The following is a 27114-nucleotide window of genomic DNA, read 5'->3' on the forward strand; positions in this document are numbered from 1 at the left end:
AAGGCAATCTAGACACTCCTCATACACATTAAGTGTGAATCTTTTCACTTAATGTAAAATGTGAAATAATGTCAAATAGGAGTTATGGAAAGTTAAATGACTAAAGAGTTTTGATTGAATTCTTGTTACATTTGCTAGGGCACGTTCATCAACCAGTATCCTCAAGTGGGAGGTCATCAAGGAGTATGGCATGGAGGTCGGCATCTACGATGAGAAAGATGTAAGTACTCTTATCAAGTTAGCTACATGTTTGGAGTTTCAAGTCATGTATTTATGCATCATGCCTGACAAGTCAAAGAATAGCAACTTCTCAATACCCATCCGTCTTCTACTTAGATTTTCAAACATTCTGTAAATTCCTGAATCTCATATCAACTACACAGCTTCTAATGATCTGTGAAAGAGGCAGTAGGTTTGATCTTCAGTGAGACAAGTCCCATAACCACATCAGTATCAACTGCTAGGCTTATTGATGCTTAACTTGCAGCATGTTTATTGGGTAATCATCTAAACATGTCTTCTCCAACATTGTTAACACCTGTAAACTACTCAGTACCTACACAGATACTACATAGTACCCACACAGATACTACTCAGTACCTACACAGATACTACATAGTACCCACACAGATACTACTCAGTACCTACACAGATACTACATAGTACCCACACAGATACTACTCAGTACCTATACAGATACTACTCAGTACCTACACAGATACTACATAGTACCCACACAGATACTACTCAGTACCTACACAGATACTACATAGTACCCACACAGATACAACTCAGTACCTATACAGATACTAGACAGTACCTATACAGATACTACTCAGTACCTACACAGATACTACTCAGTACCTACACAGATACTACATAGTACCCACACAGATACAACTCAGTACCTATACAGATACTACACAGTACCTATACAGATACTACTCAGTACCTACACAGATACTACTCAGTACCTACACAGATACTACTCAGTACCTATACAGATACTACTCAGTACCTATACAGATACAACTCAGTACCTATACAGATACAACTCAGTACCTATACAGATACTACTCAGTACCTACACAGATACTACTCAGTACCTATACAGATACTACTCAGTACCTATACAGATACAACTCAGTACCTATACAGATACAACTCAGTACCTATACAGATACTACACAGTACCTATACAGATACTACTCAGTACCTATACAGATACTACTCAGTACCTATACAGATACTACTCAGTACCTATACAGATACAACTCAGTACCTATACAGATACTACTCAGTACCTATACAGATACTACTCAGTACCTATACAGATATACAGATACTCAGTACCTATACAGATACAACTAGTACCTACAGTACCTACACAGATACTACTCAGTACCTATACAGATACCACTCAGTACCCACACAGATACAACTCAGTACCTATACAGATACAACTCAGTACCTATACAGATACTACTCAGTACCTATACAGATACAACTCAGTACCTATACAGATACATGGGGGGTGGGGTCAGTGGTTAAAGCGCTGGTTCACACCCGAAGACCCGGTTCGATCCCACATGGGCACAATGTGTTAAGCCCATTTCTGGTGTCACTGTGATATTGCTGGAATATTGCTAAAAAGCAGTGAAACTAAACTCAGTCAGTCAGCCTATACAGATACTACTCAGTACCTATACAGATACAACTCAGTACCTATACAGATACTACTCAGTACCTATACAGATACTACTCAGTACCTATACAGATACAACTCAGTACCTATACAGATACTACTCAGTACCTATATAGATACTACCTAGTACCCACACAGATACTACTCAGTACCTATACAGATACTACTCAGTACCTATACAGATACAACTCAGTACCTATACAGATACTACTCAGTACCTATACAGATACTACTCAGTACCTACACAGATACTACTCAGTACCTATACAGATACAACTCAGTACCTATACAGATACTACTCAGTACCTATACAGATACAACTCAGTACCTATACAGATACAACTCAGTACCTATACAGATACAACTCAGTACCTATACAGATACAACTCAGTACCTATACAGATACAACTCAGTACCTATACAGATACTACTCAGTACCTATACAGATACTACTCAGTACCTATACAGATACTCACTCAGTACCTATACAGATACAACTCAGTACCTATACAGATACTACTCAGTACCTATACAGATACAACTCAGTACCCACACAGATACTACTCAGTACCTATACAGATACTACTCAGTACCCACACAGATACTACTCAGTACCTATACAGATACAACTCAGTACCTATACAGATACAACTCAGTACCTATACAGATACTACTCAGTACCTATACAGATACAACTCAGTACCTATACAGATACAACTCAGTACCTATACAGATACTACTCAGTACCTATACAGATACTACTCAGTACCTATACAGATACTACTCAGTACCTATACAGATACAACTCAGTACCCATACAGATACTACTCAGTACCTATACAGATACAACTCAGTACCTATACAGATACTCAGTACCTCAGTACCTATACCTATAGATACAACTCAGTACCTATACAGATACCTATACAGATACTACTCAGTACCTATACAGATACTACTCAGTACCTATACAGATACTACTCAGTACCTATACAGATACTACTCAGTACCTATACAGATACTACTCAGTACCTATACAGATACTACTCAGTACCTATACAGATACTACTCAGTACCTATACAGATACAACTCAGTACCTATACAGATACTACTCAGTACCTATACAGATACTACTCAGTACCTATACAGATACTACTCAGTACCTATACAGATACAACTCAGTACCTATACAGATACTACTCAGTACCTATACAGATACTACTCAGTACCTATACAGATACTACTCAGTACCTATACAGATACTACTCAGTACCTATACAGATACAACTCAGTACCTATACAGATACTACTCAGTACCTATACAGATACAACTCAGTACCTATACAGATACTCAGTACCTCAGTACCTACAGATACAGATACAACTCAGTACCTATACAGATACTACTCAGTACCTATACAGATACAACTCAGTACCTATACAGATACAACTCAGTACCTATACAGATACAACTCAGTACCTATACAGATACTCAGTACTCAGTACCTATACAGATACTACTCAGTACCTATACAGATACTACTCAGTACCTATACAGATACTACTCAGATACTACTCAACCTATACAGATACTACTCAGTACACCTCATACAGATACAACTCAGTACCTATACAGATACTACTCAGTACCTATACAGATACTACTCAGTACCTATACAGATACTACTCAGTACCTATACAGATACAACTCAGTACCCATACAGATACAACTCAGTACCTATACAGATACTACTCAGTACCTATACAGATACTACTCAGTACCTATACAGATACTACTCAGTACCTATACAGATACTACTCAGTACCTATACAGATACTACAGTACCCATACAGATACTACTACCTCAGTACCTATACAGATACAACTCAGTACCTATACAGATACTACTCAGTACCTATACAGATACTACTCAGTACCTATACAGATACTACTCAGTACCTATACAGATACAACTCAGTACCTATACAGATACTACTCAGTACCTATACAGATACAACTCAGTACCTATACAGATACAACTCAGTACCTATACAGATACTACTCAGTACCTATACAGATACTACTCAGTACCTATACAGATACAACTCAGTACCCACACAGATACAACTCAGTACCTATACGGATACAACTCAGTACCTATACAGATACTACTCAGTACCTATACAGATACAACTCAGTACCTATACAGATAATGTGGGCGTGGGGTAGCCTAGTGGTTAAAGTTGGTTACAGACACCTATAAGACCGGGTTACCGATACCCCACATGGGCACAATGTGTTAAGCCCATTTCTGGTGTCCCCATACGTGATATTGCTGGAATATTGCTAAAAACAGATAAAACTAAACTCAGTCAGTCAGCCTATACAGATACTACTCAGTACCTATACAGATACAACTCAGTACCTATACAGATACTACTCAGTACCTATACAGATACTACTCAGTACCTACACAGATACAACTCAGTACCTATACAGATACTACTCAGTACCTACATAGATACTACTCAGTACCCACACAGATACTACTCAGTACCTATACAGATACTACTCAGTACCTATACAGATACAACTCAGTACCTATACAGATACTACTCAGTACCTATACAGATACTACTCAGTACCCACACAGATACTACTCAGTACCTATACAGATAAAACTCAGTACCTATACAGATACTACTCAGTACCTATACAGATACAACTCAGTACCTATACAGATACTACTCAGTACCTATACAGATACAACTCAGTACCTATACAGATACTACTCAGTACCTATACAGATACAACTCAGTACCCATACAGATACAACTCAGTACCTTTACAGATACAACTCAGTACCTATACAGATACTACTCAGTACCTATACAGATACTACTCAGTACCTATACAGATACAACTCAGTACCTATACAGATACAACTCAGTACCTATACAGATACAACTCAGTACCTATACAGATACTACTCAGTACCTATACAGATACTACTCAGTACCTATACAGATACAACTCAGTACCTATACAGATACTACTCAGTACCTATACAGATACAACTCAGTAGTACCTATACAGATACTACTCAGTACCTATACAGATACTACTCAGTACCTATACAGATACTACTCAGTACCTATACAGATACAACTCAGTACCTATACAGATACTACTCAGTACCTATACAGATACTACTCAGTACCTATACAGATACTCAGTACCTCAGTGCCTATACAGATACAACTCAGTACCTACAGATACAACTCAGACAGATACCCTCAGTACCTATACAGATACAACTCAGTACCTATACAGATACAACTCAGTACCTATACAGACTACAACTCAGTACCTATACAGATACAACTCAGTACCCTATACAGATACTACTCAGTACCTATACAGATACAACTCAGTACCTATACAGATACTACTCTCAGTACCTATACAGATACTACTCAGTACCTATACAGATACAACTCAGTACCTATACAGATACAACTCAGTACCTATACAGATACTACTCAGTACCTATACAGATACTACTCAGTACCAGTCAGATACTACACTCAGTACCTATACAGATACTACTCAGTACCTAGTACCTATACAGATACAACTCAGTACCTATACAGATACTACTCAGTACCTATACAGATACTACTCAGTACCTATACAGAGATAGTACCTCAGATACCAGTACCTATACAGATACTACTCAGTACCTATACAGATACTACTCAGTACCTATACAGATACTACTCAGTACCTATACAGATACAACTCAGTACCTATACAGATACAACTACCTCAGTACTCTATACAGATACAACTCAGTACCTATACAGATACTACTCAGTACCTATACAGATACTACTCAGTACCTATACAGATACTACTCAGTACCTATACAGATACAACTCAGTACCTATACAGATACTACTCAGTACCTATACAGATACAACTCAGTACCTATACAGATACTACTCAGTACCTATACAGATACTACTCAGTACCTATACAGATACAACTCAGTACCTATACAGATACTACTCAGTACCTATACAGATACAACTCAGTACCTATACAGATACAACTCAGTACCTATACAGATACAACTCGGTACCTATACAGATACTACTCAGTACCTATACAGATACTACTCAGTACCTATACAGATACAACTCAGTACCTATACACTCAGTACCTATACAGATACTCAGTACCTATACAGATACTACTCAGTACCTATACAGATACTACTCAGTACCTATACAGATACAACTCAGTACCTATGCTCAGATACTACTCAGTACCTATACAGATACAACTCAGTACCTATACAGATGATACTACTCAGTACCCTATACAGATACCTATACAGACTCAGTACCTATACAGATGATACTCAGTACCTATAGATAGATACAACTCAGTACCTATACAGATACAACTCAGTACCTATACAGATACTACTCAGTACCTATACAGATACTACTCAGTACCTATACAGATGCAACTCAGTACCTATACAGATACTACTCAGTACCTATACAGATACTACTCAGTACCTATACAGATGCTACTCAGTGCCTATACAGATACAACTCGATACCTATACAGACTCCTAGTGCCTATACAGATACAGATACTCAGTACCTATACAGATACAACTCAGTACCTATACGGATGCTACTCGAGTACCTATACGGATGCAACTCGGTACCTATACAGATACAACTCAGTACCTATACAGATACTACTCAGTACCTATACAGATACTACTCAGTAACTCAGTACCTACACGGATACAACTCAGTACCTATACAGATACTACTCAGTACCTATACAGATACTACTCAGTACCTATACAGATACTACTCAGTACCTATACAGATACTACTCAGTACCTATACAGATACTACTCAGTACCTATACAGATACTACTCAGTACCTATACAGATACTACTCAGTACCTATACAGATACTACTCAGTACCTATACAGATACTACTCAGTACCTATACAGATACTACTCAGTACCTACACAGATACTATACAGATACTACTCAGTACCTATACAGATACAACTCAGTACCTATACAGATACTACTCAGTACCTATACAGATACTACTCAGTACCTATACAGATACTACTCAGTACCTATACAGATAAAACTCAGTACCTATACAGATACTACTCAGTACCTATACAGATACAACTCAGTACCTATACAGATACTACTCAGTACCTATACAGATACAACTCAGTACCTACACAGATACTACTCAGTACCTATACAGATACAACTCAGTACCTATACAGATACAACTCAGTACCTATACAGATACAACTCAGTACCTATACAGATACTACTCAGTACCTATACAGATACAACTCAGTACCCACACAGATACAACTCAGTACCTATACAGATACAACTCAGTACCTATACAGATACTACTCAGTACCTATACAGATACAACTCAATACCTATACAGATACGGGGCGGTGGGGTAGCCTAGTGGTTAAAGCGTTGGTTCGACACGCCGAAGACCCGGGTTCGATACCCCACATGGGCACAATGTGTTAAGCCCATTTCTGGTGTCCCCCGCCGTGATATTGCTGGAATATTGCTAAAAACGGCGTAAAACTAAACTCAGTCAGTCAGCCTATACAGATACTACTCAGTACCTATACAGATACAACTCAGTACCTATACAGATACTACTCAGTACCTATACAGATACTACTCAGTACCTACACAGATACAACTCAGTACCTATACAGATACTACTCAGTACCTACATAGATACTACTCAGTACCCACACAGATACTACTCAGTACCTATACAGATACTACTCAGTACCTATACAGATACAACTCAGTACCTATACAGATACTACTCAGTACCTATACAGATACTACTCAGTACCCACACAGATACTACTCAGTACCTATACAGATAAAACTCAGTACCTATACAGATACTACTCAGTACCTATACAGATACAACTCAGTACCTATACAGATACTACTCAGTACCTATACAGATACAACTCAGTACCTACACAGATACTACTCAGTACCTATACAGATACAACTCAGTACCTATACAGATACAACTCAGTACCTATACAGATACAACTCAGTACCTATACAGATACTACTCAGTACCTATACAGATACAACTCAGTACCTATACAGATACAACTCAGTACCTATACAGATACAACTCAGTACCTATACAGATACTACTCAGTACCTATACAGATACTACTCAGTACCTATACAGATACTACTCAGTACCTATACAGATACTACTCAGTACCTATACAGATACTACTCAGTACCTACACAGATACTACTCAGTACCTATACAGATACTACTCAGTACCTATACAGATACTACTCAGTACCTATACAGATACAACTCAGTACCTATACAGATACAACTCAGTACCTATACAGATACTACTCAGTACCTACACAGATACTACTCAGGTACCTATACAGATACAACTCAGTACCTATACAGATACACTCAGTACTACACTACTCAGTACCTATACAGATACTACTCAGTACCTATACAGATACTACTCAGTACCTATACAGATACAACTCAGTACCTATACAGTACTCAGTAGCCTATACAGATACTACTCAGTACCTATACAGATACAACTCAGTACCTATACAGATACTACTCAGTACCTATACAGATACTAAAACTCAGTACCTACAGATACTACTCAGTACCTATACAGATACTCAGTACCTATACAGATACTACTCAGTACCTATACAGATACTACTCAGTACCTATACAGATACTACTCAGTACCTAGTACCAGATACTACTCAGTACCTATACAGATACTACTCAGTACCAGATACAGTATACAGATGCTACTCAGTACCTATACAGATGCCTACTCAGTACCTATACAGATACTACTCAGTACCTATACAGATACTACTCAGTACCCTACAGATACAGATACTACTCTGGATACAACTCAAGTACCTATACAGATACTACTCAGTACCAGATGCTACTATACAGATACTACTCAGTACCTATACAGATACAACTCAGTACCTATACAGATGCTACTCAGTACCTATACAGATACACTCACTCACAACTTACCTACACAGATACTACTCGGTGCCTATACAGATACAACTCGGTACTACCTATACAGATACAACTCAGTGCCTATACAGATGCTACTCAGTGCCTATACAGATGCTACTCAGTGCCTATACAGATGCAACTCAGTGCCTATACGGATGCAACTCAGTGCCTATACAGATACAACTCAGTACCTATACAGATGCTACTCAGTACCTATACAGATGCTACTCAGTGCCTATACGGATACAAGCTCAGTGCCTATACAGATACTACTCGGTGCCTATACGGATGCTACTCGGGTACCTATACAGGATACTCGGTACCTACAGATGCTACTCAGTGCCTATACGGATACTACTCAGGTACCTATACAGATGCTACTCATTTGGTGTACCTATACAGATGCTACTCGGGTACCTATACCGGATACTACTCAGTACCTATACAGATACTACTCAGTGCCTATGCAGATGATATGCTTGCTATACAGATGCTACTCAGTGCCTATACAGATGCTACTCGGTGCCTATACAGATACAGCTCGGTGCCTATACAGATGCTACTCAGTGCCTATACGGATGCAGCTCAGTGCCTATACGGATGCTACTCGGTGCCTATACGGATACAGCTCAGTGCCTATACGGATGCTACTCGGTGCCTATACGGATGCTACTCGGTGCCTATACGGATACTAGCTCGGTGCCTATACGGATACAGCTCGGTGCCTATACGGATGCTACTCGGTGCCTATACGGATGCTACTCGAGTGCCTGTACGGATGCTACTCGGTGCCTATACGGATGCAACTCGGTGCCTATACGGATGCTACTCGGTGCCTATACGGATGCTGCTCGGTGCCTATACGGATGCTGCTCGGTGCCTATACGGATGCTAGCTCGGTGCCTATGCAACTCAGCGGATGCCTGCTCGGTGCCTGCCACGGATGCTACTCGGTGCCTACGGATGCTACTCGGTGCCTGTACGGATGCTACTCGGTGCCTGTACGGATGCTGCTCGGTGCCTGTACGGATGCTACTCGGTGCCTATACGGATGCTACTCGGTGCCCTATACGGATGCAAGCTCGGTGCCTGTACGGATGCTGCTCGGTGCCTATACGGATGCAACTCGGTGCCTATACGGATGCAAGCTCGGTGCCTGTACGGATGCGGGCTCGGTGCCTGCACGGATGCTGCTCGGTGCCTATACGGATGCAGCTCGGTGCCTGCACGGATGCTGCTCGGTGCCTGGATGATGCAGTGCCTCGGTGCCTATACGGATGCTACTCGGTGCCTATACGGATGCAAGCTCGGGTGCCTGTACGGATGCAGCTCGGTGCCTATACGGATGCTACTCGGTGCCTGCACGGATGCTACTCAGTGCCTATACGGATGCTGCTCGGTGCCTATACGGATGCTACTCGGTGCCTATACGGATGCTGCTCGGTGCCTATACGGATGCTACTCGGTACCTATACGGATGCAACTCGGTGCCTATACTGGATACGGCTCAGTGCCTGTACGGATGCTACTCGATCCGGTGCCTATACGGATGCTACTCGGTGCCTATACGGATGCAACTCAGTGCCTGTACGGATACTGCTCAGTGCCTATACGGATGCTACTCGAAGTGCCTATACGGATGCAACTCGGTGCCTATACGGATGCTACTCGGTGCCTGTACGGATGCTACTCGGTGCCTATACGGATGCAAGCTCGGTGCCTATACGGATACTGACTCGGTGCCTATACGGATGCTACTCGGGGTGCCTATACGGATGCAACTCGGTGCCTATACGGATGCACTGCTCAGGTGCCCGCACGGATGCTACTCGGTGCCTATACGGATGCTACTCGGTGCCTATACGGATGCTACTCGGTGCCTATACGGATACAGCTCGGTGCCTATACGGATGCTACTCGGTGCCTATACGGATACTACTCGGTGCCCTATACGGATGCTGCTCGGGTACCTATACAGCGGATGCAGCTCGGTGCCTATACGGATGCTACTCGGTGCCTATACGGATGCTACTCGGTGCCTATACGGATGCTACTCCGGTGCCTATACGGATGCAAAGCTCGGTGCCTGCACGGATGCTACTCGGTGCCTATACGGATGCAACTCGGGTACCTATACAGATGCTACTCAGTGCCTATACGGATGCTACTCGGTGCCTGTACGGATGCTACTCGGTGCCTATACTGGATGCTACTCGGTGCCTCTACGGATGCAAGCTCAGTACCTATACGGATGCTACTCGGTACCTATACGGATGCTCACTCGGTGCCTATACGGATGCTGCTCGGTACCTCAGATGCAACTCGGTACCTATACGGATACTACTCGGTGCCTATACAGATACTACTCGGTACCTGTACGGATGCAACTCAGATTTTGCCTGCATACGGATGCTGCTCGGGTGCCTATACGGATGCTACTCGGTGCCTATACAGATGCTACTCGGTGCCTGTACGGATACAGCTCGGTGCCTATACAGATGCAACTCGGATGCCATGTACGTGTGGATGCTACTCGGTACCTATACGGATACAACTCGGTGCCTATACAGATGCTACTCGGTGCCTATACGGATGCTACTCGGTGCCTACACAGATACTACTCGGTACCTGTACGGATGCTACTCGGTACCTACACAGATGCTACTCGGTACCTATACAGATACAGCTCGGTGCCTACGGATACTACTCAGTGCCTATACAGATACTACTCGGTACCTATACAGATACAACTCAGTACCCCTACAGATACTACTCAGTACCTATACAGATACAACTCAGTACCTATACAGATACTGCTCAGTACCTATACAGATACTACTCAGTACCTATACAGATACAGCTCGGTACCTATACGGATACAACTCAGTACCTATACAGATACTACTCAGTACCCTGTACAGATAACTCAGTACCTATACAGATACAACTCAGTACCTTTACAGATACTACTCAGTGCCTACACAGATGCTACTCGGTGCCTATACAGATACAACTCAGTACCTATACAGATGCTGCTACTTGGTGCCTATACAGAGTACAACTCAGTACCTATACAGATACAACTCAGTACCTATACAGATACTACTCAGTACCTACACAGATACTACTCCCGTACCTACACAGATACTACTCAGTACCTATACAGATACAACTCAGTACCTATACAGATACTACTCAGTACCTATACAGATACTACTCGGGTACCTATACAGATACTACTCAGTACCTATACAGATGCTACTACTCGAGTACCTATACAGATACAACTCAGTACCTATACAGATGCTACTCAGTACCTATACAGATGCTACTCAGTACCCATACAGATACTACTCAGTACCTATACAGATACAACGAGGTACCTATACAGATACTACTCAGTACCTATACAGATGCTACTCAGTACCTATACAGATACTACTCAGTACCTACAGATGCTACTCAGGTACCTACAGATACTACAGTACCTATACAGATACAACTCAGTACCTACACAGATACAACTCAGTACCTATACAGATACTAACTCAGTACCTATACAGATACTACTCGGTGCCTATACAGATGCTACTCAGGTGCCTATACAGATACAACTCGGGTGCCTGCACGGATGCTACTCGGTGCCTATACGGATACAACTCAGTACCTATACAGATGCTACTCAGTACCTATACAGATGCTACTCAGTGCCTATACAGATGCTACTCGGTACCTATACAGATACAACTCGGTACCTATACAGATACTACTCGAAGGTACCCATACAGATACTAGCTCAGTACCTATACAGATACAACTCAGTGCCTATACAGATACCTACTCAGAGTACTCAAGTACTATACAGATGCTACTCAATTGCCTATACAGATACTACTCAGTACCTATACAGATGCTACTCAGTACCTATACAGATACAACTCAGGTACCTATACAGATGCTACTCAGTGCCTATACAGATGCTACTCAGTGCCATACAGATACTACTCAAGTACCTATACAGATGCTACTCGGTACCTATACAGATGCTACTCGGGTACCTATACAGATACTACTCGAGGTACCTATACAGATGCTACTCAGTGCCTATACAGATGCTACTCAGTACCTATACAGATACTACTCAGTGCCTATACAGATACAAGCTCGAGGTACCTATACAGATACTACTCGGGTACCTATACAGATACAACTCAGTGCCTATACAGATGCAACTCAGTACCTATACAGATACAACTCTCGTAGTCACCTATACGGATACTACTCAGTACCTATACTGGATACTGCTCAGTGCCTATACAGATACAATTGCTCGGTGCCTATACAGATGCAACTCAGTACCTATACAGATGCTACTCAGTACCTATACAGATGCACTCGGTGCCTATACAGATGCTACTCGGTACCTATACAGATGCAACTCGGTGCCTATACAGATACTACTCGGTACCTATACAGATGCAACTCAAGTACCTATACAGATGCTACTCAGTGCCTATACAGATGCTACTCGAAGTGCCTATACAGATGCAACTCGGGTACCTATACAGATGCACAACTCGATGCCCTATACGGATACTACTCAGTGCCTATACTGGATGCTCAGCTACTGCTCACGGATGCTACTCGGTACCTATACAGATGCTACTCAGTACCTATGCAGATGCTACTCGGTGCCTATACAGATGCTACTCGGTACCTATACGGATACAACTCAGTGCCTATACAGATGCTACTCGAGTGCCTATACGGATACTGCTCAGTACCTATACAGATGCTGCTCGGGTGCCTATACAGATGCCTACTCGAGGTGCCTGCGGATACAGCTCGAGGTACCCTGCTCACAGATGCTGCTCGGTGCCTATACAGATGCTACTCGAATTACCTATACAGATGCCTACTCGGTGCCTATACCAGATGCTACTCGAAGTACCTATACAGATACTACTCAGTACCTATACAGATACTACTCGGTGCCTATACAGATACTACTCGGGTACCTATACAGATACAACTCCGGTGCCTATACAGATGCTGCTACTCAGTGCCTATACGGATGCTACTCGGTACCTACACGGATGCTACTCGGTGCCTATACAGATGCAGCTCGGTACCTGTACGGATACCTACTCCGGTGCCTATACGGATGCTACTCGGTGCCTATACAGATGCAACTCGGTGCCTATACGGATGCTACTCGGGTGCCTATATACAGATACTAGCTCGGTGCCTGTACGGATACTACTCGGTGCCTATGCGGATGCTACTCAAGTGCCTATACGGATACTACTCGGTACCCGCACCGGATACAAGCTCAGTGCCTATACGGATGCTCAGTACCGGACAGATGCTCTCGGTGCCTGTACGGATGCTACTCGAAGTGCCTATACGGATACAACTCAAGTGCCTATACGGATGCTGCTCAGGTGCCTATACGGATGCTACTCGGTACCTATACGGATGCTACTCAGTGCCTATACAGGATGCTACTCGGGGTACCTATACGGATGCTACTCGGTGCCCGCACGGATGCTGCTCTCGGTGCCTGTACGGATACGGCTCGGTACCTATACGGATGCTACTCCGGTGCCTATACGGATGCTACTCGGTTGCCTATACGGATGCTACTCGTACCTGCACGGATACTACTCGAATTGCCATATGCGGATGGTAGCTCGGTGCCTATACGGATGCAACTCGGTGCCTATACGGATGCTACTCAGTGCCTATACGGATGCTACTCAGTGCCTATACGGATGCTACTCCGGTGCCTATACGGATGCTACTCGGTGCCTGTACGGATGCTGCTCGGTGCCTGTACGGATGCTACTCGGTGCCTGTACGGATGCAACTCATTTACCTATACGGATGCTGCTCGGTGCCTGCACGGATGCAGCTCGGTGCCCATACGGATGCTGCTGCCGGTGCCCTATACGGATGCTACTCGGTGCCTATACGGATGCAGCTCGGTGCCTATACGGATGCAGCTCGGTGCCTGTACGGATGCAGCTCGGTGCCTATACGGATGCTGCTCGGTGCCTATACGGATGCTACTCGGTGCCTATACGGATACTCAGGTGCCTGTACGGATGCTACTCAGTGCCTATACGGATGCTACTCGGTGCCTGCACGGATGCTACTCGGTGCCTGTACGGATGCTACTCGGTGCCTATACGGATGCAAACTCGGTGCCTATACGGATGCTACTCGGTGCCTATACGGATGCAGCTCGGTGCCTGTACGGATGCTGCTCGGTGCCTATACGGATGCAACTCGGTGCCTACACGGATGCTACTCGGTGCCTATACGGATGCTGCTCAGGTACCTATACGGATGCTACTCGGTGCCTATACGGATGCAACTCGGTGCCTATACGGATGCTACTCAGTGCCTGTACGGATGCTGCCTCTCGGTGCCTCCACACGGATGCTACTCCGGGTGCCTGTACGGATGCAGCTCGGTGCCTATACGGATGCAGCTCCTCGGTGCCTGTACGGATGCTGCTCGGTGCCTATACGGATGCAACTCGGTGCCTATACGGATGCAGCTCGGTGCCTACGGATGCCTACTCGGTGCCTGATACGGATGCCTGCTCGGATGCTGCTCGGATCTGAGCTCGGTGCCTATACGGATGCTACTCGGTGCCTATACGGATGCTACTCGGTGCCTGCACGGATGCTGCTCGGTGCCTGTACGGATGCTACTCCGGTGCCTGTACGGATGCTGGCTCGGTGCCTGTACGGATGCTGCTCGGTGCCTACGGATGCTGGCTCGGTGCCTGTACGGATGCTGCTCGGTGCCTGTACGGATGCTGCTCGGGTGCCTGTACGGATGCTGCTCGGTGCCTGTACGGATGCTGCTCGGTGCCTATACGGATGCTGCTCGGTGCCTATACGGATGCTACTCGGTGCCCGCACGGATGCTACTCAGGTGCCTATACGGATACAAGCTCGGTGCCCTATACGGATACTACTCGGTGCCTATACGGATGCTACTCGGTGCCTATACGGATGCAACTCGGTACCTATACAGATGCAACTCGGTACCTATACGGATGCTACTCGGTGCCTATACGGATGCTACTCGGTGCCTGTACGGATGCTGCTCGGTGCCTATACGGATACAACTCGGTGCCTATACGGATACTACTCGGTGCCTATACGGATGCTACTCGGTACCTATACGGATGCTGCTCGGTGCCTATACGGATGCTACTCGGTGCCTATACGGATGCTACTCGGTGCCTGTACGGATGCTGCTCGGTACCTGCACGGATACTGCTCGGTGCCCGCACAGATGCTACTCGGTATACGGATGCTAACTCGGTGCCTATACGGATGCTACTCGGTGCCTGTACGGATACTACTCAGTACCTTACCTAGCTGGATACAGAACACTCGGTACCTATACGGATGCAGCTCGGTGCCTATGCGGATGCTACTCGGTACCTATACGGATGCTACTCAGGTACCTATGGATGACTACTACTCCTATTACCTATACAGATACAACTCGGTACCCATACAGATACTACTCAGTACCTATACAGATGCTACTCAGGTACCTACACAGATGCTACTCGAGTACCTATACAGATACTGACTCAGTACCTATACTGATACGGATCTGGTGATTGGAGTGGCCACACAGTTACTAGTTGGTTAGATCGCGAGACCAGATGCCTTCACATGGGCTATACAGATGAAGCCCATTTCTGGTACCTATGCAGATGATATTGCTGGCGTATTGCTAAAGCGGTATGCAGATGCTATAGAATCAGTACAGCTCAGTCGGCCTATACAGATGCTACTCAGTACCTATACGGATACTACTCGGTACCTATACAGATACTACTCAGTGCCTATACAGATACTACTCGGTACCTGCACGGATACTACTCAAGTACCTATACGGATGCTACTCGGGTACCTATACAGATGCTACTCGAAGTACCTATACAGATGCAACTCACTCCGGTACCTATACAGATGCTACTCGGGTACCTATACAGATACAGCTCAAGTGCCTATACAGATGCTACTCAATTGCCTACTCAGGTACCTATACGGATACACCGGGTTCGATACTCGGTACCTACACAGATGCTACTCGGTACCTATACGGATACTGCTCAGGTACCTATACGGATACAGCTCGGTGCCTATACAGATGCAACTCGGTACTCCACACAGATGCAACTGCCTATACGGATTACAGCTCGGTGCCTATACAGATGCTACTCGGTGCCCTGCACGGATGCTACTCTGGAGTGCCTATACAGATGCTACTCAGTGCCTATACGGATACTGCTCGGTGCCTATACGGATGCAACTCGGTGCACGCACGGATGCTACTCCGGTGCCTGGTACGGATGCTACTACTCGGTACCTATACGGATGCTACTCGGGTGCCTATTGCCTCAGATGCAGCTCGGGTGCCTATACAGATGCTACTCGGGTACCTATACGGATGCAACTCGGGTGCCATACGGATACAGCTCGGTGCCTATACGGATGCTACTCGGTACCTATATACAGATGCAGCTCAGTACCTGTACCTATACAGATGCGCACGGATGCTACTCAGGTGCCTATACGGATACAACTCGGTGCCTATACGGATGCTACTCCGGGTGCCTATACGGATACTGCTCGGTATACTATACGGGATTGCTGCTCGGTGCCTGTACGGATGCAGCTCGGTGCCTATACGGATGCTACTCGGTACCTATACGGATGCAACTCGGTGCCTGATACGGATGCTAGCTCGGTGCCTGTACGGATGCTGCTCAGTGCCCGCACGGATGCAACTCGGTGCCCGCACGGATGCTGCTCGGTGCCTATGCGGATGCTGCTCGGTGCCTATACGGATGCTACTCGGTGCCTATACGGATGCAACTCGGTGCCTGTACACGGATGCTGCTCGGTGCCTGTACGGATGCTGCTCGGTGCCCTATACGGATGCTACTCCGGTGCCTGTACGGATACAGCTCAGGACCTGTACGGATGCTACTCGAGGGTGCCTATACGGATGCAACTCAGTGCCTGCACGGATGCTACTCGGATGCCTATCGAGTATGCTATACGGATTACTCAGCTCGGTGCCTATACGGATGCTGCTCAGTGCCCGTACGGATGCTACTCGGGGTGCCTATACGGATGCAAGCTACTCGGGTACCTACTACGGATGCTGCTCAGTGCCTATGCACGGATACTGCTCGAGTGCACGCAATGCGGATGCTGCTCGGTACCTATACGGATGCTGGCTCGGTGCCTGTACGGATGCTACTCGGTGCCTATACGGATGCTACTCGGTGCCTATACGGATACTGCTCGGTGCCTATACGGATGCTACTCGGTGCCTATACGGATGCTACTCGGTGCCTATACGGATGCAAGCTCGGGTACCTATACGGATGCTACTCGGTGCCTATACGGATGCTACTCGGTGCCTATACGGATACAACTCGGTGCCTATACAGATGCTGCTCGGTGCCTATACGGATGCTACTCGGTACCTATACGGATGCAACTCGGTGCCTATACGGATGCAACTCGAGTGCCTATACGGATGCTGCTCGGTGCCTATACGGATGCTACTTGAAGTGCCTATACGGATCACTACTCGGTGCCTATACGGATCCAACTCGGTGCCTATACGGATGCTGCTCCGGTGCCTATACGGATACAGCTCGAGTACCTATACGGATGCTACTCGGTGCCTATACGGATGCTGCTCGGGTACCTGCCTATACGGATGCTACTCGAATTGCCTATACGGATGCTGCTCGGTGCCCATACGGATGCTGCTCGGTGCCTATACGGATGCTGCTCAGTGCCTACACGGATGCTACTCGAGTGCCTATACGGATGCTACTCGGTGCCTATACGGATGCTACTCGGTGCCTATACGGATGCTACTCGGTGCCTATACGGATGCTGCTCGGTGCCTATACGGATGCAACTCGGTGCCTGTACGGATGCTACTCGGTGCCTATTGCCTACGGATGCTACTCTCGGGTACCTATACGGATGCAAGCTCGGTGCCCGCCACGGATGCTACTCGGTGCCTATACGGATACAACTCGGTGCCTATACGGATGCTACTCGGTGCCTGTACGGATGCTGCTCGGTGCCCATGCAGATACGGATGCAGCTCGGTGCCAGCTACAGATGCTGCTCGGTGCCTATACGGATGCTACTCGGTGCCTATACGGATTGCGGCTCGGTGCCTATACGGATTACTGCTCGGTGCCTATACGGATGCTACTCGGGTGCCGCACGGATGCTACTCGACGGTGCCCAGCTCGGTGCCTGTATACCGGATGCTACTCGGTGCCTATACGGATGCAAGCTATGGATGGTGCCTATACGGATGCTACTCGGTGCCTATACGGATGCAAACTCGGTGCCTGCTACGGATGCTACTCGGTGCCTATACGGATGCTACTCGGTGCCTATACAGATGCTACTCGGTGCCTATACGGATGCTGCTCAATTTGCCTGTACGGATGCTGCTCGGTGCCTGTACGGATGCTGCTCCGGTGCCTATGCTACTCGAGTACTGCTCATTTTGCCTGTACGGATGCTACTCATACGGGTGCCTTGCCATACAGATACTACTCTGTACCTGTACTCAGATACGGATGCTCAGTACCTATACAGATGCTACTCGGTACCTATACAGATACTCAGTGCCTGTACACAGATGCAGCTCGGTGCCTATACAGATACTACTCAGTACCTATACAGATACAACTCAGTACCTATACAGATACTACTCAGTACCTATACAGATACAACTCAGGTACCTATACAGATACTACTCAGTAGTACAGATGCACCTCAGTATACAGATGCAACTCAGTACCTATACAGATACTACTCAGTACCTATACAGATACAACTCAGTACCTACACAGATACTACTCAGTACCTATACAGATACAACTCAGTACCTATACAGATACTACTCAGTACCCATACAGATACTACTCAGTACCTATACAGATACTACTCAGTACCTATACAGATACAGAGTACCTATACAGATCTACTCAGTACCTATACAGATACTACTCAGTACCCACACAGATACTACTCAGTACCTATACAGATACAACTCAGTACCTATACAGATACTACTCAGTACCTATACAGATACTACTCAGTACCTATACAGATACAACTCAGTACCTATACAGATACAACTCAGTACCTATACAGATACTACTCAGTACCTATACAGATACTACTCAGTACCTATACAGATACAACTCAGTACCCATACAGATACTACTCAGTACCTTTACAGATACAACTTAGTACCTATACAGATACTACTCAGTACCTATACAGATACAACTCAGTACCTATACAGATACTACTCAGTACCTATACAGATACAACTCAGTACCTATACAGATACTACTCAGTACCTATACAGATACTACTCAGTACCTATACAGATACTACTCAGTACCTATACAGATACAACTCAGTACCTATACAGATACTACTCAGTACCTATACAGATACTACTCAGTACCCACACAGATACTACTCAGTACCTATACAGATACAACTCAGTACCTATACAGATACTACTCAGTACCTATACAGATACTACTCAGTACCTATACAGATACAACTCAGTACCTATACAGATACAACTCAGTACCCATACAGATACTACTCAGTACCTATACAGATACTACTCAGTACCTATACAGATACTACTCAGTACCTATACAGATACAACTCAGTACCTCATACAGATACTACTCAGTACCTACTCAGTACAGATACAACTCAGTACCTATACAGATACTACTCAGTACCTATACAGATGCTACTCAGTACCCATACAGATACAACTCAAGTACCTTTACAGATCACTACTTAGTACTCAGTACCTATACAGATACTACTCAGTACCTATACAGATACAACTCAGTACCTATACAGATACTACTCAGTACCTATACAGATACTACTCAGTACCCACACAGATACTACTCAGTACCCATACAGATACAACTTAGTGCCTATACAGATACAACTTAGTGCCTATACAGATACTACTCAGTTCCTATACAGATACTACTCAGTACCTATACAGATACTACTCAGTACCCACACAGATAGTACTCAGTACCTATACAGATACAACTCAGTACCTATACAGATACTACTCAGTACCTATACAGATACAGATACAACTCAGTGCCTATACAGATACTACTCAGTACCCACACAGATATGGTACCTCAGTACCCATACAGATACAACTCAGTACCTATACAGATGCTACTCGGTACCTCGAGGTACTATACAGATACTACTCAGTACTACCCACACAGATGCAACTCAGTACCTATACAGATGCTACTCAGTACCTATAGACGATGCACTACAGAACAACTCAGTCAGATACTACTCAGTGCCAGATACAACTCAGTACCTATACAGATACTACTCGGTACCTATGTTGCCTCAGTACCTATACAGATACTACTCTGTACCCACACAGATGCAACTCGGGTGCCTATACAGATACTACTCGGTACCTATACGGATGCTACTCGGTGCCCACACAGATACAACTCAGTGCCTATACAGATACTACTCATTACCTATACTGGATGCTACTCGGTACCTACACAGATGCTACTCAGTACAACCAGTACCTACACAGATACTACTCAGTACCTACACAGATACTACTCAGTGCCTATACAGATACTACTCAGTACCCACACAGATACTACTCGGTGCACCCATACAGATACTCACTACTCAGTACCAACACAGATACAACTCAGTACCTACACAGATACTACTCAGTACCCACACACAGATACTACTCAGTACCCATACAGATACTACTCAGTACCTACACAGATGCTACTCAGTACCTATACAGATACACAGTTGAAAAATGCCACTCTATTGCAGATTAAAGAAGCAGTGCAGTTCCTTCATGAGCTGGGCACTGTTCAGTACTTTGACAATGACTTCCTCCTCGAGGACCAGATCGTCATTAACCCCCAGTGGATCGTCAACGTCATGTCCTGTGTTGTCTCCGTCAAAACTCCCTATCAGGTTGGTTCCAACTGACTTATTACATTCACCCTGAAAATACCATGGTGAGTGAAGGTCATGCTGTTGTACGAGTGAAGGTTGTACTGTTGTACATTCACCCCAATGTACTGTGGGGAGTGAAGGTCATACTGTTGTACATTCACCCTGAAAATACTGTTGGGAGTGAAGGTCATGCTGTGGCGCATTCACCCTGAAAATACTGTTGGGAGTGAAGGTCATGCTGTTGTACATTCACCCCGATATACTGTGGGGAGTGAAGGTTATACTGTTGTAAATTCACCCCAATGTACTGTTGGGAGTGAAGGTCATACTGTTGTCCATTCACCCTGAAAATACTGTAGGGAGTGAAGGTCATGCTGTGGCACATTCACCCTGAAAATACTGTGGGGAGTGAAGGTCATACTATTGTACAATCACCCCAATGTACTGTGGGGAGTGAAGGTCATACTGTTGTACATTCACCCCAAAATACTGTTGGGAGTGAAGGTCATGCTGTTGTACATTCACCCCGATATACTGTAGGGAGTGAAGGTTATACTGTTGTACATTCACCCCAATGTACTGTAGGGGAGTGAAGGTCATGCCTGTTGTACATTCACCCCAATGTACTGTTGGGAGTGAAGGTCATGCTGTTGTACATTCGCCCCGATATACTGTGGGGAGTGAAGGTTATACTGTTGTACATTCACCCCAATGTACTGTGGGGAGTGAAGGTCATACTGTTGTACATTCACCCCAATGTACTGTGGGGAGTGAAGGTGATGCTGTTGTACATTCACCCCGATATACTGTGGGGAGTGAAGGTTATACTGTTGTACATTCACCCCGATATACTGTGGGGAGTGAAGGTTATACTGTTGTACATTCACCCCAATGTACTGTGGGGAGTGAAGGTCATACTGTTGTACATTCACCCTGAAAATATTGTTGGGAGTGAAGGTCATGCTGTGGCACATTCACCCTGAAAATACTGTTGGGAGTGAAGGTCATGCTGTGGCACATTCACCCTGAAAATACTGTGGGGGGTGAAGGTCATGCTGTTGCACATTCACCCTGAAAATACTGTTGGGAGTGAAGGTCATACTGTTGTACATTCACCCAAATGTACTGTGGGGAGTGAAGGTCATACTGTTGTACATTCACCCTAAAAAAACTATTCAGAGTGAAGGTCATGCTGTGGCACATTCACCCTGAAAATACTGTGGGGAGTGAAGGTCATACTGTTGTACATTCACCCCAAAATACTGTTGGGAGTGAAGGTCATGCTGTTGTACATTCACCCCAATGTACTGTGGGGAGTGAAGGTCATACTGTTGTACATTCACCCCAATGTACTGTGGGGAGTGAAGGTCATGCTGTTGTACATTCACCCCAATGTTCTGTGGGGAGTGAAGGTCATACTGTTGTACATTCACCCTGAAAATACTGTTGGGAGTGAAGGTCATGCTGTTGTACATTCACCCCAATGTACTGTGGGGAGTGAAGGTCATACTGTTGTACATTCACCCTGAAAATACTGTTGGGAGTGAAGGTCATGCTGTTGTACATTCACCCCAATGTACTGTGGGGAGTGAAGGTCATACTGTTGTACATTCACCCCAATGTACTGTGGGGAGTGAAGGTCATACTGTTGTACATTCACCCCAATGTACTGTGGGGAGTGAAGGTCATACTGTTGTACATTCACCCTTAAAAAACTATTGGGAGTGAAGGTCATGCTGTGGCACATTCACCCTGAAAATACTGTTGGGAGTGAAGGTCATGCTGTTGCACATTCACCCTGAAAATACTGTTGGGAGTGAAGATCATACTGTTGTACATTCACCCCAATGTACTGTGGGGAGTGAAGGTCATACTGTTGTACATTCACCCTGAAAATACTGTGGGGAGTGAAGGTCATACTATTGTACGTTCACCCCAAAATACTGTTGGGAGTGAAGGTCATACTGTTGTACATTCACCCCAAAATACTGTGGGGGGTGAAGGTCATGCTGTGGTACATTCACCCCAAAATACTGTTGGGAGTGAAGGTCATGTAAGAATTGAATGTCAGTTTGTGTGTTTGCACTGAAAAATGAACGATGTCAAAGCGTTGTTCAAACTCTCGTGTGAAGTCATAGGAGTTTGAACAACGCTTTGTTATCGTTCATTTTTCAGTGCAAACCTAAACAACTGACATTCAATTCTTATAATTTCGATACTTTGAAGTTTACACATACGTTTTCACCCTCTTCTCCATGATCAGTGTTTACAGTGATGTACAGCGATGTTTCTATACTTGGCGATATTTTACACATGTATCCCAACCCTTGAAGAAATAGTTCTCAAAGTATTCCTTAAAATATTAACAACAAATTCGTCATTAGGTTTGAAACTACTTTAATAAGTATAACATCAATAAAATTATCAAACAGAAACAAATATCAATATCAAGTTTAACAAACTGTCATTGTAGCTTTACATTCTGACAGATTCATTTGACCAGCGTAATGATACACTGACCGACTTGAGAAGTTGTGCTTGGCGAATTGGAAGCAGATCTCGTTGTTGAATTCTATTTATTTGTGATTGTTTATCGTGAAATTTATGGAGCAGTTGTTAAACACACCACGGGGCAGAAAACCGCCAGACGAACCTGCAAACTGTGAGAGATTGAACTCTTGTGAAAACGAACAATTTTCGGATATTGGAAATCAGTTGGGTAGTGAAAATTGCCAAAATTGGGGCGACTTGAAACAGGTTCGGTCGCGAAATTGGCATCACCGCTTGCAGCAAGGTCATTGGGGTTCCTTGAAACCGAAGCGGAATTTTGAAAGTTAGGGCACTTGTCGGACGCCAGCGTTGTCAGTGAGATTTTGCAAAACTGTGCTCAGTTGGTGTTTTTGCCATTGAAATGGACCTATTGTATGAACGAATACTGGCTTCGTTCCTGTGGCCAGATAAATACATGATGTGCCTCAATTCAAAATTCAACGTTTGCATCAGCAAGTGCCTGGATGGCTGTTGCTCGGACACAGTGTGGGGTGTATACGTGACTGAGGCCACATTCCTTTGACACTGTTCGGATTATTTGACCCAGTTGGCTTTCGGACATGGGTTTTCCGAATACCAAACTGGGTCATTAAAGCGTGGCATTTGATTTTGGAATGCAGAATAACTTGTCTGCTTGTGGTGGCAATTTGGAAATCAACAATTTCTGATTAGCAACAGGGCATCGAGATGTATCGGACGGCGTGCATATGTTTATCAGGAGTGTTGTTCAGCGGATTATGGAGCCCTCCTGAGAAGTTTTCTGAATGGTCTCGCGTGAGTAATAGCCGCGTACTCCCTACCCTCATCATCAACACGAAATTCAAACGAATCCGGCTTTAGTTGACTGTGAAATTCTAAACCTCTGGATACGAAATGGATTGACAGATCAAACCAACATTTGTAAAGTGAACAAGTTGGAGATTCATGGTCAAGATAAGCTTGAATTTTAACCATATCACCATTGTCAATAACCGGCTTGTGTTTAGTTGGTTTTGACTTTCCTTCGCGAACAGAAGCTTTTAATTTTCCATTGAGCAAGTCGTTTGCTCTCTGGAATTCTCTGTCTTTGACAATGTCAATTGGACGACCAGCAGTCGGAGGTGTCTGTTCAAAGCTGCTCTCAGATTTTTCAAAGTGTTGCGATGGTAATCCTCGGACGAGGAAACTGTGTTAGCCTTGCCATTGGATACTTGTGGGCGTGTCTCGGCGTAAAAACTCCTCAGGAGATCGGCCAATGCAGTAGGAAGGATAGTTTCCCAATTCACCTGGATATTCCTCGTTTGGAATGACCAATCTGTAACAAGTTTTAAAAAAGGTACGTGGTTATTGCTGTTTCTTGTGGGTTGTCATTTGGGGTGTCATATTTGTGGATATAGGTATGATGTATACTTTCTCATTGTTGTATTTTCAGTTTAAGTTTGACGTAAGCATTGCAAAATTTTAGAATTAATCTATAATTTAGGCCTAATCCATTGATGTAGGGTTACAAGGGATTATTGTACTTAGTCACAATGTAGGTCTACTGTGCAGAAGTCCCCACCTTGTATTTTTCATTGTCGACTGGCTGTGGGGTTGTTGTTCAAGGCTTTGAAGTTTTTCTTCCGAAGAAATTACAAATCTTGAAGTGGATGTGGCCTTTTGAGGACCGATTTTGTCATCAGTGGTCACGGGCGTTTCCATTTTTATGATCTGGTCATTTAAGATCGAATCCGCAGATGTAGGACAGGTCCCCTCATCAGTCATCTCGGAAAATAGTTGCTCAAGATTCACATCTTGCAAAAATTCCATATCCACAATATTTGCGGTGCCAATAGAAAAATTGCCATAGTCGACGCCGATGTTGTCAGCCATGACTTTGCAGTAGCAGACAACAAACGAGCGAAAAACATTGTTTTTTAATAAAGAAAAATTAAAAATATTATTTTATTTGATTTATTAACTTTGTAATATACAAGAACAACTGAGTGATATGTAGAAATTAAAAGGAGTGTGAATACAAATAATTGTTATTTTGTTTACGTGAAGCTGGACAGAGAGTATCCTGGGAAAACCCGGAAAGTAGTTCCGGCAAAAGTTCACATGACCTAGATCGGCTGGAAAACGTTCACACACGTATGAACGATTTGAAGGGTTCAAGAGATATGAACCTTGAATTTTAGATCACATGACCGCTCTCTCAACCAACCAACGTTCGGGAATCTGTGTAAAATTCAAAGCATGAAATTATACTGTTGTACATTCACCCTGAAAATACTGTGGGGAGTGAAGGTCATGCTGTTGTACATTCACCCTGAAAATACTGTTCGGAGTGAAGGTCATACTGTTGTACATTCACCCCGATATACTGTGGCGAGTGAAGGTCATACTGTTGTACATTCACCCTGAAAATACTGTTGGGAGTGAAGGTCATACTGTTGTACATTCACCCTGAAAATACTGTGGGGAGTGAAGGTCATACTGTTGTACATTCACCCTGAAAATACTGTTGGGAGTGAAGGTCATACTGTTCTACGCAAAGTGAAGGTCATACTGTTGTACATTCACCCCAAAATACTGTTGGGAGTGAAGGTCATACTGTTGTACATTCACCC

General features: G+C 44.5%; 1 protein-coding gene across 1 annotated transcript in view; it reads left to right on the forward strand.

Moving 5' to 3' along the window:
• LOC124269427 (probable serine/threonine-protein kinase roco11) overlaps positions 1 to 27114 on the forward strand; it is a gene marked incomplete at its 3' end in the record, with an annotated part of 48088 nt that overhangs the window by 18111 nt on the left and 2863 nt on the right. Inside the window, exons 12-13 of the mRNA XM_046704435.1 lie at positions 139 to 220; positions 21845 to 21991. Of these exons, the coding sequence (XP_046560391.1) occupies positions 139 to 220; positions 21845 to 21991 (229 nt within the window). The remainder of the gene's footprint in view (positions 1 to 138; positions 221 to 21844; positions 21992 to 27114) is intronic.

The sequence above is a fragment of the Haliotis rubra genome, unplaced genomic scaffold (assembly GCF_003918875.1).
Source record: "Haliotis rubra isolate DU_JTF1 unplaced genomic scaffold, ASM391887v1 Scf1013, whole genome shotgun sequence".
In the NCBI taxonomy this organism is placed as follows: domain Eukaryota; kingdom Metazoa; phylum Mollusca; class Gastropoda; order Lepetellida; family Haliotidae; genus Haliotis; species Haliotis rubra.